This window comes from Orcinus orca, chromosome 4, assembly GCF_937001465.1.
Source record: "Orcinus orca chromosome 4, mOrcOrc1.1, whole genome shotgun sequence".
In the NCBI taxonomy this organism is placed as follows: Eukaryota; Metazoa; Chordata; class Mammalia; order Artiodactyla; family Delphinidae; genus Orcinus; species Orcinus orca.
The window spans coordinates 26,877,421-26,896,868 of NC_064562.1; the positions used below are offsets into that span (position 1 = coordinate 26,877,421).

The window sequence follows — 19,448 nt, forward strand, 5'->3', positions numbered from 1 at the left end:
TTCTGCATTCTCTGCAGTGCTCGGTAGAGTACTCAGCACATGGTGGGCGCTGATTCATTACTGGACTGGTCTCTGCAAGTCATTTAGGCGGAGTCTGTCTAGAAGGGACGGTTTCAGTCCCAGCTCTGCCACCTTATCGGGCTGGCTGTGCCCTGGGACAAAGCCTGGGTCTCTCCATCCTAGGCAGTGAGGCTACGCTACCCGCGAGCCTCCCGGCTGTCCGGAGGGGCGGGGAGAACAGAGAGGGCAGGTTTCGCTCTGTAGAAGCTGCCGGGCTCGAGTCGGTGGCTGATACGCTAGCTGTAGCCTGTGTGTGCTCTCTTTACCAAAAGAATGCAAATGCAAAAGTGGCTGCCTCGGCTCTGGCCTGGCACCTGCAGGGCAGGGCCTGGGAGGGAATTGTCCTCGGAGGGTTTGGAGAGGTTTTCAGCAGAGCCCAACACACCCAGTGCCCGTGCGCTGCGCCTCAGCACCAAGCCCGCCGTTAGCCTCGGAACCTCAGCTCACAGAAGAGTGCACACGAGAGAAATATAAAGCCCATTCCCAGGTCAGGTGCACACACAACCCCTACGCCAAGCTGGGCCTTACCTAGAGGAGTCTGAAACTCACCACTGTCCTGAGCTACGGCAAAAGAAAAATAATAGTATAATCTTATTTGATCTGCATTATGAACAGGATATAGAGTACAAGCAGTCCCATCACAGAAAAGCAATTTAGACATCGGCAGTCTGTTTCACGTTAGGGACATTTCTGTGACCCACGGCTCAGTCTTTCCTTCGCTGCTCAGGCAGAGTGCTAAGGGTTTTCCGTGCTCCCGTTACTTATGGTAAAGACACTCTCTCAGGCAAATTAGAGCTCTGATACGGCCAAGGGAAAACAAAACAAAACAAAACAAAGACTCACTGTACAGCCAGAAGGCTTTAGCAAGTTTTTCAAAGTATTCTTCTACTTGGTCATCCTAGAACATAAACTATTACACAGGGGACCATTAGTACTGTACGGGAAGTGTCTATACCCGCAAAAGCATCAGCGTTCACTCTGCATCCTCCCCAGTGGGTCGGAGGCTCGGGACTCCTTAGGTCCCCGAAGAAAGGGGGCCTAACTGGCAAAGCCACAACTGGCAGGGGCCGCGGGTAATGGGTGTGACTGGGCTTCTGGGCAGGGCAATGAGTGTTAGTCTAACCACGGAAATACATGGCTTTTTTTTTTTTTTTTAAACATGAGTACACAAATATTTAGAAAGGGACAGTGGGAATAAACCAAATCAAATTCCCAAATAAGCTCGTGCTAGGCATTTCCCATTTACTGGTGGTCGGGAATGATAATCGCCCCTCCCCCATCCCACTTACCCACCCCTCCCCCTCCCACCTAATATCCCCAAGGGTGAAACAAAATGGGATCCAACAGTAGGTGCTGCTCCTCTGGGCAAGTTCTTGAGGAGGGTCCCCCTGACCCCGCAGGAGCCCGGGGAGTTCACCCTGCAAGGAGCCCCCCGGACTCGACTCCCAGGCTCCTTCTGGGTCTCTCCACCCCTCACCCATTCAGGACAGTCATGCCACTTCTCTGGCAAGTTGTGAGTTTCAAAGATAAAAATGTTAAAAACAAAAGGTTTTTTGTTCTTATATTAAGTACAATGTCAGTTTTCATTCTTTTAATAACAGGATCATTTCAGCTAAACATGAATAATTAGGCTTTGAAAGTGGTATGTCTTTCTGTGCCCAGTGACAGATGCTTTTCTCTTTACTAGACCATGAGTGCCTCCTGAACAGGGACTCTGATTTCAGAACCACTGGGAAGATTAAACTCTGGTTGTGCTCGGACGTACATTTCCCGAGGGTGGAAATTATGTTTTATTCCTTGTTTGCCCTTTAGCACCTATTATCAAGCCAGACACACAGTGCATTTGATAATAACGGATGGGTCTCTCTTCAGACCAGAGGGCTTGTTGCAAATATTGGTTAATGATGATGCTCATTGTCTAGGTCTTTGGGGATCTGTGGAGAACATGTGACCGGAAATGTCAGATCTCACGAAGGCTACACCAGGGAGATCCCAATGCCAGCTCCTGGGAAGGCGTAAGGCATATGTGCAGGAAGACACGAGGCACATGATCTTTGCATGAAAAACGGTGCCTCTTGCCTGTTCACACTGGCAAGGATCCGATATTTGGGGGGTGGGTGTGTGTATGGGGTAGCTGTAATGCTTATTTAAAAGACTTGCGGCAAATCATCTAAAAAACAGAGGATGAAGTGCAGTGTCAGTGTAATGATTTATACCTGGGGACACTAACCCCCAAGTCCCTTAAAATCAAGTCTGAGTGAAACTCAAGCAGTGTAGGATGGGTCTACCCTTGCGTGCCTGTGCCGAGCTGCTTCAGCAAGTCGTCTTGTGAAATGGATTCTCCGGCTGATATCTGCCAACCTCCTGGGGGGCAGATCTAATTCCTATCCAGCTAAAGGCAGCAGAGGTGCCTGACTAACCACCCCCCATGCCAAGTCCCCCTTCTGCATGACCCCAAAACCTTCAGGGGAGGGGATGGGGTAGGGATGGGGAAAGGGTGTTTAATAAACAACACAGTAAAAGGTTCTGTACTTGCTTTCCTTACTTGAGCCCACCGGTGGGGACAGTGTGGCATTTCTTATGCTCCAGCAGCTGTTCGGGGGTCTTCATGAACTTGTGGCACACGTCACACTCAAACATCCGGGTGATGAGGTGGATCTGCAGGTGGCGCTCAAACATGTTCTTCGTCTTGCAGACAAAGTTGCAAAAAACGCATTCGAACCCTGAAAGGACCGAGGCTGGGTGTACGGGTGCATGGGGCAGAGGGACAGGAGGGCAGGAGTAGGGCAGAGGGACAGGAGGGCAGGAGTAGGACAGAGACCCCCCACCCACCAGCTGTACCCTTCCAGGCACCGTTCCCTGCATCTCCGGGCTAAAAGGTGTTAAACATACAGCTTCAGAATCAATGTCACACTCCCCATCTTTCCACCCCATATACAGATGCCAAGCAAGCCAAAAAGCACACGTAAATTTTAGATGCTACGTACTATACTGTTCCCAGGCCTAATATCTGTTTTCCAACATCACTTCTGTCAAGGGCTTATTCTCAAGACTGGGTCATCCCCCCCAGAGTGGGTAGGGTTGAGAAGACCAGCCCACCTCCTCCCTTACCTTTCTCTGGCTTTTCCTCACTATTCAGTGAGGGCTGGCTCCCAGGCACGACAGAGATGACCAGCAGGTTGTTTCCGCTCTTGTTTTTCTGGGAGCTGTCTGAATCGTCTTTGCTGTTGGCTGAATCACTCAGAGCTGAGAGGGAGGATGAAGAGGGGCTGTTTGATTCACTGGGGGTCTTCCTGTCTTCCCCTGAAAAATGAAACAAACAAACCCAGGTCTGTTATTTAGGAGATGAAAACCCTAGAATAATAGCAATTATGGGTGGGGGATTTGGGGCCTCATGTCTACATCATCATTCAGGGAGCACAAGCTGAGGTTTCCAGCTCTCCCAGTGCTGGATCCCAGGTCCCAGTCACCTATGGTGATGACACTTGTGGTTCTCGGGCCAAGAGTAGATATTCAGTTGGCAAGTGTTTATTGGCGTCTTATAAGAATTAAAATAAAATGACAACAATAGCTAAGATGAATGTGTTACCAAGTTCTAGAAACTTTAGATGCGTTAAATAGGTTATCATGCTTTAAATGCGCTATCTCATTTTCTCCTCTCAAAAATCCAATGAGGCATGACTATTATCACCCCCATTTTACAGACTAAGGAAGGGAGGCACAGCCAGGTTAACACGGCCTTGGTCACGTGGCTAGGAAGTGGTGGAGCAGAGATTTCACTAACGTCCATACTCTTCATCAGGGCACTGGACTCTCCCTCAAAACCAGGAGTAAACAAGTCAAGAGGCCATTGAAATCTAGTGTCAGGAGACTTCTGCTACCATGCAAGATGGAGTGTCAGAGACGGGATTTACCATTGCTATTTATCAACTGACAAAAAACAGACAAAATTTATCAAACAATAGTTTTCACAACATTGGACATGAGGCAATAAAGAGGAGTGACCCCTGAGAGAGAGGAAAGAAAACAGGCAGGCTCTAGGTTTAACCTGCTTCCTGCCTTGAGAGATTTTACTTTCCAGACTGCAGTACAGGGTTGGGGAAGGGCCTGGCAGACTCACTGAGTTGAGGAGATAGAGCTGAGGGTCTGAGGAGATTGGACTTTGCAGGACAGAACACCAGAGAGGAAAGAGCAGCACAGGAGAGGAACCCGGAGACCTGCAGAGGGTCCCTCAAGGACATTCAGCAGAGTAGGGGTCAGAGCATGTGTGTGAGGAAACTACCCAAAGCTAGAGGGAAAAAAGCCATCTGAAAGGCTTAGAGAACAGTGTCTGTTTCCACTGGCCAAATTAGAAAAACTTATAATTCCCAAGGCATTGAGTAGAAAACTGAGGAAGATCTTTGAATTGTGGGTAATGATTAGCCCTCCATGGAGCACTGCTCCAGACCTGCCTAACAAATCATAAAAGCAAGACCCCAAAAAGGTCAAAGTTGCCAAGTAATTAACTGAATCCTAAGACAAAGGTCAAGACTATTTATAGGGATATAAAATGTACAGCACCTGACAAGGTAACAATCACAATGTCTGACATCCAAACGAAGATTATCAGCATGCCAAGAAACGAGAAAACACAACCCAAAATGAAAAGAATAATCAGCCAATCAAAACTGACCCAGAACTGACAAAGCTGTTAGAATTTGCAGACAAAGACATAAGAGCCGTTATTGGAACTGTATTCCACATGTTTGGAAAGTTAAGTAGAGACATGAAAGATACAAAAAGATCCAATCCAAATTTCTAGAGATGAAAATTACCATGTCTGAGATGAAAAATGCACTGGATGGGATTACCAGCAATTTAGACATGGCAGAAGAAAAGATTAGTGAACCTGAAGATATAGCAATAGAAATGATCTGAAATGAAACACAGAGGAAAAAGAATCACAAAAATGCAAAGGGCATCAGTGAGCTATGGGACGCCTGCAGGTAGCTTGATATAAGTTCAACTAAAGTCCCTAATGGGGTAGGGAGGGCAGAAAAAATATATGAAAAGGCCAAAATTTTCCCCAATTTGAGGAAAACCACAAACCCACAGATCCAAGAGACACAATGAACCGCAAACATAAAGAAATCTATACCAAGGGACATCATAATCAAAATGCTCAAAATGAGTGATTAAAAAAAAAAATATCCTAAAAGCAGCCAGAGGAGGAAAGCTCCTTTACGTGCAGAGGAACAAAAATAAGCATGACAGAAGATTTCTCACTGGGAGCAACGCAAGTGAGAAGTAGTGGAGTGACGTCTTTATAAAGTACTGAAAGAAACAACTGTCAACCTGAAACTTTATACGCAGTGACGATATATTTCAAAAATGAAGGCAAAAGAAAGTCAAAAGAATTCATCACCAGCAGACCCAAATTACAAGAAATGTTAAAAAAGAATTCTTCAGGCAGAAGGAAAGTGACACCAAATATAAAAAAATGGATCTACACAGAAAGAATGAAGAACACTGGAAATGATAACTGCATGGGTAGATAGATGAATTTTTCTTTCTATTTAAAATCTCTTTAAAATATAATAAAAGTAATTTTGTTTAAAAAATAATAACAAAGTATTATAAGGTTTATAATAGGTAAATGTATGACAACAATAACGTAAAGGCTGGGAGAGAAGAAGTTGTTGTGATGTTCTTATACTACATATGAAGAGGTATAATATCACTTGAAGGTAAACTGTAATAAATAAAAATGGACATTATAAACCCCAAATAACTGGAGAGCTATCCATTGTAAATGTTCAAGAGACTCAGTATTGTTAAGACATCGATTCTCCCCAAGCCAATTTAATCCAATTAAGCCCATAGTTTTAGGCTAGGGTTGAAAATGTAGGGAGACTGTGCTTCCATTCCCTTCAAATCAACCAATTAAGTAATCTAGTGATTGTAAACTCTAGAAACAAAGTTCCTTTATTAGGAGATTAAAAATATAAATCATATTTTATATCTAGGCATAAAAAATCCAGAAGTAAACAAAGCTGTAATGGTGGCTACATCTAGCGTATGAAATGATCAGCCTTATGCCTGTATTCTCTTATTTGGGTTTTCAACATTTTCTGGAGTGACCATAAATTACTTGTCTAATTAAAAAAAGTTTGTAAAAAGAGGACGGGAAAATATTTACCGGCTTACAATGTTTTCAAGTCCAGTTCCTGTCAGAGCTGCACTTATGCCCAGAGCATCCAACCCTTACTTCAGTTGACAATTTTAATTTTCCTTTTTATTTTCCTTTTTGGGCATGCCCCACGGCATGGCATGCAGGATCCTAGCTCCCCAACCAGGGATTGAACCCGCGCCCCCTGCACTGAAGCTCGGAGACCCAACCACTGGACTGCCAGGGAAGTCCCAAGTTGACAATCTTTAAGATCTTGTTCCTTAGCAGAAGTGAACTTGGTTCCTGGACAGACAGTAGGTGATCTCACTTACTGACCCACGAGAAGGGATGGAACACGCCTTTAGGATACATTCCTCCCTTGGTAAAAGGAAAGCCAGCACCATGATTGCCAGTCTCTTATCTAAATATTGAACCAGTTCAGTCACAGTTTGTAGACAAGTAGAATATTTTCAGTGGGGGCCCTGAGTCCCTGACATTGCTTCACCAAATCCATCCTCTAAGACTAGTCTTATTAACAGAATATTATGAGTGATTATTTTAAATGAGTTCTTAGAATTAAAACAGATAATTTTAATTACCATCTTTAAGAATAGCTTCAAGTACCCTCAGGCTTACGGCACTGGGGAGAGCTCCCTAAATTAATAAATGTATAAATATAGAGGTGCCGCGGCAAATGCTCTGGGCTACAGCATGGGGAAACAGCCCAGCCCACGCTCTTTATAATCCCTCATCTACACAGCTTCCTCTCCCGTCAGTTCACATCTCCCCTCGCTGTATCTGTAGGGAGTGAGCCAGGGTGCCCTTGTCAACCCAATCCAAGGCTTACTGCAATCCAAGCCATCACTGATTTTCAGCATCGCAAAGATTTTTGGTGAAGGACACCTGTGCACAGGTAATGCAACCTCAAACACTGGGACAGCCAATTGAAGAGAACGTTAAAACCCTAAATATTTCGTAATTTAAAATGACACAAATTGAGAGATTGAGACCAGAAAAAAGTACCCACCCTCTTGCTGCCTCAATACAAACAGCATTACATTTTTGGTGTTCTTTTTTTATTTTTGAAAAAGTAAGCATTTTTACTTTAAAACTGTTGTTGTTAACTGCATAGTGGTTAAGAATAAGTATTTAAGACAAATATCACATGATATCACTTATATGTGGAATCTAAGAAAAAGGGTACAGATGAACTTATCTACAAAACAGCAGTAGAGTCACAGATGTAGAAAACAAACCTATGGTTACCAGGGGATAAGTCGGGGGAGGGATAAATTGGGAGTTTGGGATTGACATATACACACTACTATATATAAAATAGATAACTAATAAAAACCTGCTGTATAGCACAGGGAACCCTACTCAATACTCTGTAATGACCTATATGGGAAAAGAATCTAAAAAAGAGTGGATATATGTATATGTATAACTGATTCACTTTGCTGTACACCTAAAACTAACACAACATTGTAAATCAACTATACTCTGATAAAAAAATAAATTAAAAAATAAAGAATAAGAACTTAAGATCCAGAATACCTGAGTTTGAATGCCATCTGTTCAACTCAGTAGCTGTATGACCTGGGACAAGGTATGTACTTTGTGCCTCAATTACCTCATCTAAAAAATGGGGACAATAGCAGCACCTGCCTCATATGTTTGTGGTGAGGCTCAAATGGGTTTTTACATGCAAAGCACTAAGGACGATGCCTGGCTCATGGTAAGCATTATTGAAGAATATATTATTATATTATAAACTATAACATATAATATTTATAAAATATAATAATAATGATAACTAACACTTTGTATTTCCCATGCTGTTTTATATACCTGGCAGACAGTTGGTGCTCAAAAAATTTATGAAAATAATTATGAATTAATACTTTTAAATGATATTATTATATCCATGGGGTAAACTTATCCTACTCTACTTATTTCCTTAAAATTGCATTTGAAGTTAAAATTAATATTCCACTGGCTGGTTTTTTTTTTTTTCCCCCTACAGATAAATTCCCAGAAGCAGGATTACTGGGTCACAGCGCATTACATTTTCAAGGCTTTTGGTATATACTAATTAGTTTTCAAAAGTTCTACCACTTTGCAAGGCCATGGCCACAGGCGGATCAGCAGCTTCTGGTAACAGTGGGTAACATTATAAGACGTGCTCCTAACTTAACAGGTGAAAGATAAGCCACTTTTGAGTTTTAGTTTGACGGCTAGCGAGGTTGAACATTTTTCCTGATGTTAGGTCATTAGCTTTTCTTTGTTTTATTGTGACTTGACTGTTCATGTCCTTTGTGAATCCTTTAATTGGAGACTTAAAGTGTTTCTTACCAGTTTATATGAATTATCCATGTTGTAAATAGATTAACATTTTGTCATTTTTACAAACACATTTTTTTTCAGACTGGGGGTTTGTCTTTTCCTTTTCCTTCTCTTTTGCTTTGCTTTTGCAAACAGGAGAAATTTTCCTGTGTCAGATCTCTCGATTCTTCTCCTTCGTGATTTCTTCTGTCACTTAAGCTTGTACAAATCCTTCTCACTCTGGAAGTTTGAAAAATATTCTATTTTCTTCAAGCCTTTCTAGGGGTGATGTGTAAACAGGGATTGGGTAAGTCATGTGGCATTTATTTTGGTGTCAATGTGGCGTGACATACAGATGGTTGTATTTTCCAAATAGCTATTCAAATTCCTCAGTGCCATGATTGCAACATTTAAAGACTGCAGCAAAATTTGCATTTAGGAAGCACCAGAGGGAATATTTTATCTTGCCGATGTTCTCTGCAGGGACAAGGAGCCGTGGAGGAAGAGGGGAAGGGAGAGTCACTGAAGAAACACTAAACAGAGGACAGTTCCTCAGATACCCGCTCAGCACTTCATTCACAGGGTGCCTCGGGTAAGAGTAGCCAGTAAGGAAGTATGAAGAAGGATGTGGATTCTAAGAGAGACTGAGTAAAAATCTGCTGTTCATGAAAGCTCATCCCGTAGATCACAACTTTACTAGGTAACAAGAAAGCACTTCAGATCTCCTAGGGTACTGAAATAAAAGATGCCCATTCCTACGACAGGTAAGGCAAATGAGGGAACAAGGCTCACAGAATTAGAGAATCTCAGGCCTGTCTGGCATCTCCTACTCATTAAAAAACCTCAGGGAACAGATGGAGGCCCAGAGAAGTTAAATGAGTTCTTACATTCCCAGAGCTATTTACAGTAACATGGGGTCTAGAGCCAGGATCTAGAATTCAACGTGTGCTCTCCTCCATCCCAAGTAACGTCTTCCACATAGAGTACAGGCAAACCTCGGAGACATTGATGGTCCGGTTCCAGACCACAGCAACAGAGCAAATATTGCAATAATACAAGTCACATAATTTTTTTTGGTGTCCCAGTGCGTATAAAAGTTATGTTTACAGTATACTGTAGTATATTAAGTGTGCAACAGAACTATGTCTAAAAAAACAATGTACATAACCTTAATTTAAAAAGACTTTACTGCGAAAAAAATACTAACCATCGTTTGAGCCTTCAGCAAGTCTTGATCTCTTTGCAAGAGTAACATCAAAGATCACTGATCAGAGATCACCATAACAAATATAACGATAATGAAAAAGGTGGAAATATCGCAAGAATTGCCAAAATGGGACACAGAGACATGAAGTGAGCAAATGCTGTTGGAAAAATGGCACCATTAGACTTGCTCGACGCAGAGTTACCACAAACCGTCAATTTGTTAAAAAAAAAAACCCAAACCTGCAAAGCTAAATAAGGCAAAGTGTAGTAAAGCGAGGTATGCCCGTATATACGTAAGTTAGTGGACTCTAAGGTCAGGCAAGGGCCACGTTTCAGTAGTTTTCTTACTTGGCGTGCACATGTGTGTGTAGATGTGCTTGCACACTTATATTCATTCACTGGATGAAGGCTTACTCCCCACCTACACTGTGCAGCCACTGCTCCAGGTGCTGGAGACACAGCAGTGCCTTACATAAGCTCCTTATTCTCAGGAATATATATTGTTATCTATATTATATCGCATACATACTGCTTTATATCATAACTTTGCAATTACACAGCTTACTGATTACAGATGTAGGCTGACATACTTTGGGTTAAATTCTAACCTCAAAGCAGCAGCTAAATACGAGAAACCCAAACTGTGGGGCCATAAGCTTATAACTGGGGGTCAGCAAACGATAACCCTTGGGCCAAATCTAGCCTTGAGTTTTTGTAAAGCAAGTTTTAGTGGAACACTGCCATGCCCACTCATGTGCATATCACATAGGCTACCACGCCCACTCATTTGCATATCACCTACCGCTACTTTCCATCCAATGGCAGAGTTGAATTGCAGTGACAAAATCTGTATGGCCTGAAAAGCCTAAGACAGTTACTATCTGGCCCTTACGAAAACCTTGCTAGCACCCCTGGATTATAAAATAGGATAGAACCTTATTCCTTAATAGCAGCAGCACTAAAGGCTTCTACTGTGTTACAAAAGAAACTTCTTCAATGCATTTCACTCTGGGCTCTCTGTGCTAACAAGCAAGAATGTTCTTCCCAGCTAGAGCAGGGGTCCCACCATATCAGAGGGAACAAGATCTTCACCGTGTTCCCTGTGGCAATTAGGAGGTCAGTGACTTTGCGTCGGTTGCTTGTGAATGTGAAGTTTCCAGTGATGACAATTAAGTGGTTCTAAGTCCAACATCTTTCCAGCCATATGTTTTCTATAGTTTCCTTGAGGTGGGGTGGAGAGAGCTGTGGATAGGGGAGGGAGGAGAAAAGTTCTCAACTGGGTTTAGGCATACTTTGGGGTGGAGAGAGTTAGAAGAAAGGAAGTGTAGCAGACAAGAGAAAAAAAAAATCTGAAAGCCAGTGGAAATAGAAGAGAGGCTGGCCTTTCCCTCCACTGGCTACTCCAGAAATGCTGAATTTCATTTGTCTCCACGTGGGTTTCCCAGCTCACCCGCGGCCCACAGTGCTAACATGGTTATGGTGAGACAAGTGACTGTAAAAACGGCACCTCCTCACTCAGCATAACGGTTCTCTGCAGACCTCCGAGTCATAGCTGCTCCACTTACTGACAAAAGCAAGCGTTTATTGCTGCTGGTACCACGGAGCCAAAGCGGCCAGTAAAGCACAGAGAGATGCTTCTCGGCCGTGCACATTGTCAGCACAACTGCCAGGGAATTTCCCCTTCCCGAATCCTTCAAGGGCCGAGGATGCAAGGGGCCGATCCACCGCCCAGGGCTGGCAGCCAGCAACGTGAGCTCATGACTTGTAAGCAAAATGCAGGGGGAGCTCCTCTTCACTGTCACTTAATGACGCCACGCTGGTGTCATTTGTAACCATTACTTGGGAGAGGACGATTGCGTGGTGAAGTCCAAATGTTAACATCATGAAATGGATGAAGTTCACCAGTATGGCCGGAGCTTTATAGGAAAGGAAAAGTGCTGGCAAAGTCTTGGCTGCAGGCTAGAGAGCCACTGAGTTGTTTCAGGAGAAGCTGGCTTTCTTTGCCCCTGAACAGAGCCGCCATGCATCATTCTGGAGGGGGCCAGGGCTGCAGTTTCAGGGAAGAGGGGCAGAGCCTGCAGAACTAGGTGCACAGGGCTCTGGCCCCGCAAAACAGAAAGGGGCAGCCCTCTGCCCAGGGTTGCCTGGGGCTGTCAGAACAGCAGGGTCACAGAGAGTGGCTCTAGCATGAAAGTGTTCTGGTCTGAGTATCTGGAGTCACTTCCTGGTTGTAGACCTTGGAGAGAATACCTGACCTCTGTTAAGCCTCCGTCTCTCACCTATATGGTATGCCCACGATGGTACTGACCCCGGAGGGTTGTTCTAAGGCTTCAATGAGATCTGGGGCACAAAGGTGCAAGCCTGGGGCGTCCTAAAAGCTCCATGACTGTTACCTACAATGACGATATCAGGATGAGGAACAAGCAAACAGCCCTCGCCTCTCCACCGCACCTGAGCCAGTGAACCTGTCAGATGGGCGAGGCGTAAGCCGGGCCAGGCAGTGGCCTTGTGGATACAGAGGGATGTGGCTCTGCTACCCCGAGAAAGTCCCTCCTTCGGGAAGGAAGTGTCAGTGTCGCATGGCGATGAGGACGCCCATGCCAGGTGGGGCGGCGGGGGACGGAGAAGAGACGGGTGAGAAGGGCAGACAGGGAGGGTCACCTGTGTGCTTGGTGCCGATGTGCGCCTTGATCTCCGTCTCCTCCATGGTGACGAAGTCGCAGGCCGTACAGCAGATGGAAAACATCCACTGTTCCTTGTCCACATGGAGTGACATGTGGCTGACAAACTGGACGTTGAGCTCCGTCTCAAATCCGCACACGTGACAGCTGTACGGGACGAGAGAAGAGTGAGCTTCTAAATGGAGGCTACCCAGTTGCACACGGTACACTCCGAAATCTGGACCTTGACACGTGTCTTCCTCCCACCAAAGGCTTTGCGTTAGAAAATTCCTCCACTTTCTGGGACACCTCTGAAGTGGTCACTGTGCCAGACAGGCTAAGTGCCAGCATGATGTAACAATCCCATTCATGCTATAACTATGCTAAATAACCATAAAGTTAATTAAAAATTACAGATTCCAGATGCTGTACATTAACCTAACTGACTCCTTCGGGCAAAGAGATGCGGGGCAGCCTTGCCAAGATATGAGCAGAGCTGGTGCGCTGATACACTCGGGCAGGATTCGAGAGCAAGCCTGAAAACTCGGGATTTTATAGCAAACAAACCAAATATTGATTCACGGTTGAATATGGAAGAGAAACATACCATTCCAGGTACTAAAGGATAGCACAGCCAGGGGAAAGTATGCAATACGTCCAGGGCTATTCCCTCAGGGTTCTCAGATTCATTTCTCCTTAGGATAATTCTCAGGAAGCAGCGAGGTGCTCAGTGACAAAGGTGGGCGCTTCCCAGCTGCCCAGACCTCACAGCTCATCACCCCTGAGCCCTGCCACTCTCTGGACTCCGCTCCACAAAGCCACCTCTAAGACCTCCACCCTTTTAATTAACTCTCCCAGGGCCACCCAAGCCAGGAAGGAGGCAGTGCAACACAGGGTTCAATCCAAGCAAAGCCAATATTAAAAGGAAGCTCAGCCCTGTGACTGAGAAAAGACACTTTGTCATGTGTGCCCTCGCAGATGGGCAGGGAGCGTTCAAGAAATTCTGGGCAGCCTGGACCAGCAGGTTCCACTGGCGGCTCACCTGTAATAATAAGGGTGCTTCTTCCCATCACTGCCTTCAGAGGTGACGGCGCTGACGATGTCCTCGGTGTCCGTACTCACCAGCTTCACCGAATGGACGGTCAGGTGCTGGTTCAGGTTTGCGCGGCACTTAGCAGCATACGGGCACAAGTGGCATTTGTATTTTCTTTCCTCTGGGGGAGAAGGGACAGGAAAAAACCCAAACCACTCTCAGAAATGAAATCCCAACACCTTGCCAAAGACCACTTAAGGGTGTCAGGAAAGGAGGGTTCAAATCTCATTTCCAATGGGGACAAAGGGAACACTTTGGAATTTTAAATATCTAAAAAGTCTTCACATGGCAGGTCGCTTCTGCTTTCAGACTTTCAAAGATGAAAGAAAGTTCCGGGGCAACTGGACCACCTGCTTTTTCCTGGGTACCTATAGGCCCCTCTTCCTGATAACGTGAGCTCCATGCAGGCTACAAGAATAATTTGTGTGTGTGTGTGTGTGTGTGTGTCCAAGCCCCGACATGTGTCAGTCCAGGGTGGGTGCTGAGCTGAGGAAGGGGATGTGATCAGCCTTCCCAGGACTGGTGTATAAGAGAAGCCCCTCATTCTTCCTAAGCTCCAGGCCTGAGTTAGCCAAGAAATAAACACTAATGACATTAAAGGGACTCCAGATGACATAACTTAATTGGAAATTTTCATGCTACAGAAATAAAATAAAAAAACTTTAGTTGATTTCTTAATAGAAACCCTTTCATAAAACTGACGATGTTTCAGGGCTGTTTCCAGAGTGGCATTCTGAATTCATTTGATTAATTAAGGAAATTAAAGGAGCAGGCTTTGCTTTTAGGTACAGATCAAGGTAACAGATGGTAGCAGAGGAAGGAAAGAACAACTTCCTTTTCTATCCTTAGTTCTGAATTTGTAATAGTGGGCTCACCTTAAAGAAAACACCTGTCTTATCTACTTCACGGGAAAGAGTGTGGAAAAAAATTTGTCTGCAACAAAATGTAAGGCATCATTATTGTTATAGGTGGTCCCCAGCATCCGAGGTGCTGGTGGCCTGGGCTTTGCGGGGTTGGGGAGGAGCCCTACGGTACAGATAGAAGAGAGTCTTTTCTTTAGAATTTGTGCATTTGTATTAATAAGTGAGGTTGTTAAGTTTTGGTGTTAAGGTTATGATTTCTTCATAAAGTGAATTGTTGAGCTTTCTTTTCCTATCATTTGGAAAAGTTTAATAATATCAGAATTTCCTAGTCTCAACAAGTTAAAAAGAACCCAGTTGGGGGCTTCCCTGGTGGCGCGGTGGTTGAGAATCTGCCTGCCGATGCAGGGGACATGGATTCGAGCCCTGGTCTGGGAAGATCCCACATGCCGTGGAGCAACTAGGCCCGTGAGCCACAACTACTGAGCCTGCGTGTCTGGAGCCTGTGCTCCGCAACAAGAGAGGCCGTGATAGTGAGCGGCCCGCACACCGCGATGAAGAGTGGCCCCCGCTTGCCGCAACTGGAGAAAGCCCTCGCACAGAAACGAAGATCCAACACAGCCAAAAATAAATAAATAAAAAAACAAACCAATGAACTGACATTAAAAAAAAAAAAAAAAGAACCCAGCTGGGAAAGTTTCTGGACCTGATGCTTTTATTAATAGTATCTCCATCATCTTTCCAAATTCCCCTTTGGTAACTGATTTACTTAAGTACCACCACCTCCCCCCGACCCAGCTTGGGTCAATTTTGGAAATTTTGCTTAAATTATCTATGTCTTCTAAAGTTTTCAGTTTTTGTTTTTTTTGCCATAGAGTTGCCCTTATTCTCCAATAATTCTTTAACAGCATCTGTATTAAGAATAAGCCTTCCCAACCTAAATGTCCATCAACAGGTGAATGGATAATGAAGATGTGATACATATATACAATGGAATACTACTCAGCCATAAAAAAGAATGAAATCTTGCCATTTGCAGCCACATGGATGGACTTGGGGGGCATTATGCTTAGTGAAATAAGTCAGACAGAGGAAGACACATGCTGTGTGACATCACTTATATGTGGACTCTAAAAATACAGCAAACTAGTGAATATATCAGAAAAGAAGAAGGCTCACAGATATAGAGAACAGACTAGTGGTTACCAGTGTGAGCGGGGAGGGGCAATACGGGGAGGGGGAGAGGGAGGGGGAGGTGCAAGCTGCTGGGTGTAAGATGGGCTCAGGGATGTACTGTACAGCACAGGGAATAGAGCCAATATTTGGTAATAACTGTAAATGGAAAGTAATCTTTAAACATTGTATAAAAAGAATTAGGCTTCCTTTTTCATTGCTAATTTTGAATATTTCAGCCTCCTTTTCATTTCCCTTTTTTTTTTTTTTGCTGTACGTGGGCCTCTCACTGTTGTGGCCTCTCCTGTTGCGGAGCACAGGCTCCGGATGCACAGGCTCAGCGGTCATGGCTCATAGGCCCAGCCGCTCCACGGCATGTGGGATCTTCCCGGGCCGGGGCACGAACCTGTGTCCCCTGCATCGGCAGGCGGACTCTCAACCACTGCATCACCAGGGAAGCCCTCTTTTTCCTTTCTTAATCAGACTTAAAGTGATTTATCTATTTTATGGTCTTCTTCCTAGATTTTGTTCTTCTACTAATTCTTTAATATGAGTGCTAAGTTCCTTTATTTTTGTTTTTCTTCCCTTCCAATTAAAATGTTTAAGTCTATAAACGTCCCGTGGACCAGAGCTGTAGCTATTCATTCCAGGTTAAGGATGAATGTTCCCCTTTCATTCCTCTTAGATGTCTGGAATTTGTGATCCTTTCCTTTGATACAATTAGGACATTTTATGGATCCTTGGTTATTTTAAATTTCATTTAAGTATGCTCAGAGAATGTGGCTTATAGAACCTCTACTCTTTATTTATTTATTTATTTATTTTTTTGTGGTACGCGGCCCTCTCACTGTTGTGACCTCTCCCGTTGCGGAGCACAGGCTCCGGACGCGCAGGCTCAGCGGCCATGGCTCACGGGCCCAGCCGCTCCGCGGCATGTGGGATCTTCCCGGACCGGGGCACGAACCCATGTCCCCTGCATCAACAGGCGGACTCTCAACCACTGCGCCACCAGGGAAGTCCCTACTTTTTATTTATTTATTATTATTATTATTTTTTGCGGTATGCGGGCCTCTCACTGTTGTGGCCTCTTCCGTTGCGGAGCACAGGCTCCGGACGCGCAGGCTCAGCGGCCATGGCTCACGGGCCCAGACGCTCCGCGGCATGTGGGATCTTCCCGGACCGGGGCACAAACCTGTGTCCCCTGCATCGGCAGGCGGACTCTCAACCACTGCGCCACCAGGGAAGCCTCCTCTACTTTTTTTAACATGTGAAAGTTTTCTTTGTGGTTAAGTATATGACTAAATTTTGTCTTTAGTGGTTTAATAGTTAAGATTAAAAATATTAAAAAATATATATATAAAAAGAAATTAATCTTGCCATACTAATACTGTCTTGCTTTTTTTAACTTTGTGTGAGATACAAAACTTTTATTTTCTTTACCACTTTGTTTTGTGTTTCCTGTAAATAAGACACATTTGAATTTTTAACAAGGCTGATCTACAGTGTAAAAATTGAAATAGTTCATTTTTTATTTTCCATCTTGCTTTTTGTTTGCTATTGATTTTACCTCACTTCTTATTGTCCTTGCTTATTATTGCTGCATTGATTAAGTTACTATTTATTCGGGTTTCTGCTTCCCAGCACTCAGAATCAACCACATTTCTCCATTATTATATGTAAATAAAGACAGAGACTGTTTCTCCATCAATGTGCTCTTTTCCCCTCTCCTTCCACCTACCGCAATGAGATGAAGCCAATAAGATGGGGTGCAGCCCCATGCCCTGCACCCTCAAGGTGACAGCAATAAACTCCTCAGAGTTCAGAAATTTTACCTGAACACACCTAAACATGTGTATCTTTTCTCATCAATCATCCTTGAACTCAATTTCAATACAAATAAAAAACCCTTTCCAGAGGCTTATTTGAACATGCCAGGTAAAATGGCTTGAAAAGGTCCGGATAAAAACATTTCTACCACTTCCTGATTTAATTCTCTTAGAGACACAGCTTCCTGCTCATGGAGAAGCTGGTGGTCCAGGGAGGGAAGGCCCAGCAGGGAGACCCTGACTCACCTGTGTGCAGAGACAGATGTCGGGACAATGTCTGCTGTCGGCCAAATACTTTCCCACACACGTCACAGGGAAAAAGCTGGTCGTTGAATTTCCAAGAGGGCAACCCATTTCCTGCCTCGAGGACTATCTTTTCTGTTTCTGGGCCAAAAGAACAAAGCAGCGTGAGGAATAAACAAGGCAACGTGAACACATTTCAGTTTAGTCAACATTCAGGACTTAAGCAAAGACTTCCTTCTGAAGAATGTGGCTGGTAAACTGCAAGTATTGATAAGTCCAAGTAACCTCTGGTCTTCACGCTCAGCTCCTGTCTCTAAGAAGGCCATTCTTGAAAGCTGTGGTGGCACATGGATTCCAATTTTAGTCAGGTCTCCCGTGGTTTCTCTCCTTCCTCACTGAAGGTTAGTGGACCTAACCCTCCAGCAGGTTGACAGCTTGGTTTAGCACTGTGCTCGGTATACAGTTGGCACTCCATAAATAGGTGCTGAATGAGTGAATGGTTGAGTTGCATGTTAAAATTCCAGAAATGCAGACTCTCGCCACCAGACAGTAAATCAAGGGGGCCGAAGCTCAGATTCTGATGTAAAAATAGATGCTTCCATCTCTTGAAAGGAAATACACTTTCACTGCCCTTTATGAAAACAGGCTTTGCCCTATTTTCTGGGTTGTGCAGAATCCTTAATGAGGAACTTAATGTTACACAAACTCAGGGATGACAAGTGCGTACTGCTGGCTATGGTCTGAATGTGTGTATCCCCCTGAATTCATATATCGAGACCCTAGTGCTCAAGGCTGTGGTTTTTAGAGGTCGAGTCTCTGCGAGGTGATTAGGTCATGAGGGTGGATCCTCATGAGTGGAATTAGTGCCCTTAAAAAAGAGGCCTCATGGGGCTCCCTAGCCCCTTTGCCACGTGAGGACACAGCAAGGTGTAGGCAGTTTGTGTCCTGGAAGAGGGCCCTCACCCGACCATGCTGGCACTCTGATAGGGCTTCCAGCCTCTAGAACTGTGAGCAATACATTTGTGTTGTTTATAAGCTACCCAGTCTATGGTATTTTGTTACAGCAGCCTGAACGGACTCAGACACTACTCCACATAAAACTCCCTAATGCAAGAGTACACAACCAGAATTTCCCTCAAAGTCTCATCATATTAGGGAAAATGACGAGAACCACAAGGTCTTCTGTACCTAATTCACAGCCATGAATGCTCTAAGTGGGCGTTAATACCTTCTCCTGTCATCTTAAAAAGTTTTTATTTTCTTGTCATCATTCATTGAGTTACCTTTAATTTTCTCACGCTTATTTCTTCTCCCTGAACTGTAATGGATTCTACAAACATTCCTTCTACAGTAAGATAAGGAGAGAGATGACAGACTACCAAAAAGAGGGAAGGGGACACTTCCACGAGGACACTTGTCTGGGCCACTAATAGGGCTTTTGGCCTCAACTCTGAAGAGAAAGACAAATAACTTACTGAGTCAATATCTTGTCCTTTACCTCAGTAAATTCTTGTGAATGTTCCTACAGCACGGTAGTGCTTTATAGAACCGGATACCACATGGAAAGAACTTTTCATAAAAACCAAGCAGATGAAAACATTCAGACCACTGGGCAGAGACAGCATCAGAACAAAGAATTTGATTTCACACAATTTGGTTAAAACTGCTTCCCATATACAAATACAGGCTTCCACCTGGATCTGGGTGAGTCAACTGGATCAATTTTCATTTGAATTCAGGCTTGCCAGATAGTGTGATCTCAGGAAAGAAGTAAATACGAATGTATGTTTGGAACGGGGTGGGGGATTGATGATGAAATTGCAACAATGTTTGCTGTGAGGCACCTGCCAGCAA

At 44.2% G+C, this 19,448-nt stretch overlaps 1 protein-coding gene across 3 annotated transcripts in view; it reads right to left on the minus strand.

Annotated features, from left to right (window-relative positions):
- Window positions 1-19,448, minus strand: part of ZNF827 (zinc finger protein 827) — a 178,952-nt gene that overhangs the window by 3,468 nt on the left and 156,036 nt on the right. Inside the window, exons 9-14 of one of the 3 annotated variants that reach the window (XM_004263610.4) lie at window positions 17,598-17,735; window positions 13,442-13,613; window positions 12,401-12,567; window positions 3,172-3,363; window positions 2,606-2,783; window positions 589-621 (exon numbers count right to left, since the gene is read on the minus strand). In XM_004263610.4, the coding sequence (XP_004263658.1) occupies window positions 606-621; window positions 2,606-2,783; window positions 3,172-3,363; window positions 12,401-12,567; window positions 13,442-13,613; window positions 17,598-17,735 (863 nt within the window). In that variant the 3' untranslated portion in view covers window positions 589-605. Of the gene's footprint in view, window positions 1-588; window positions 622-2,592; window positions 2,784-3,171; window positions 3,364-12,400; window positions 12,568-13,441; window positions 13,614-17,597; window positions 17,736-19,448 lie in introns of all 3 variants that reach the window. The other 2 variants (XM_033402764.2, XM_049708814.1) reach the window with 2 other exon arrangements.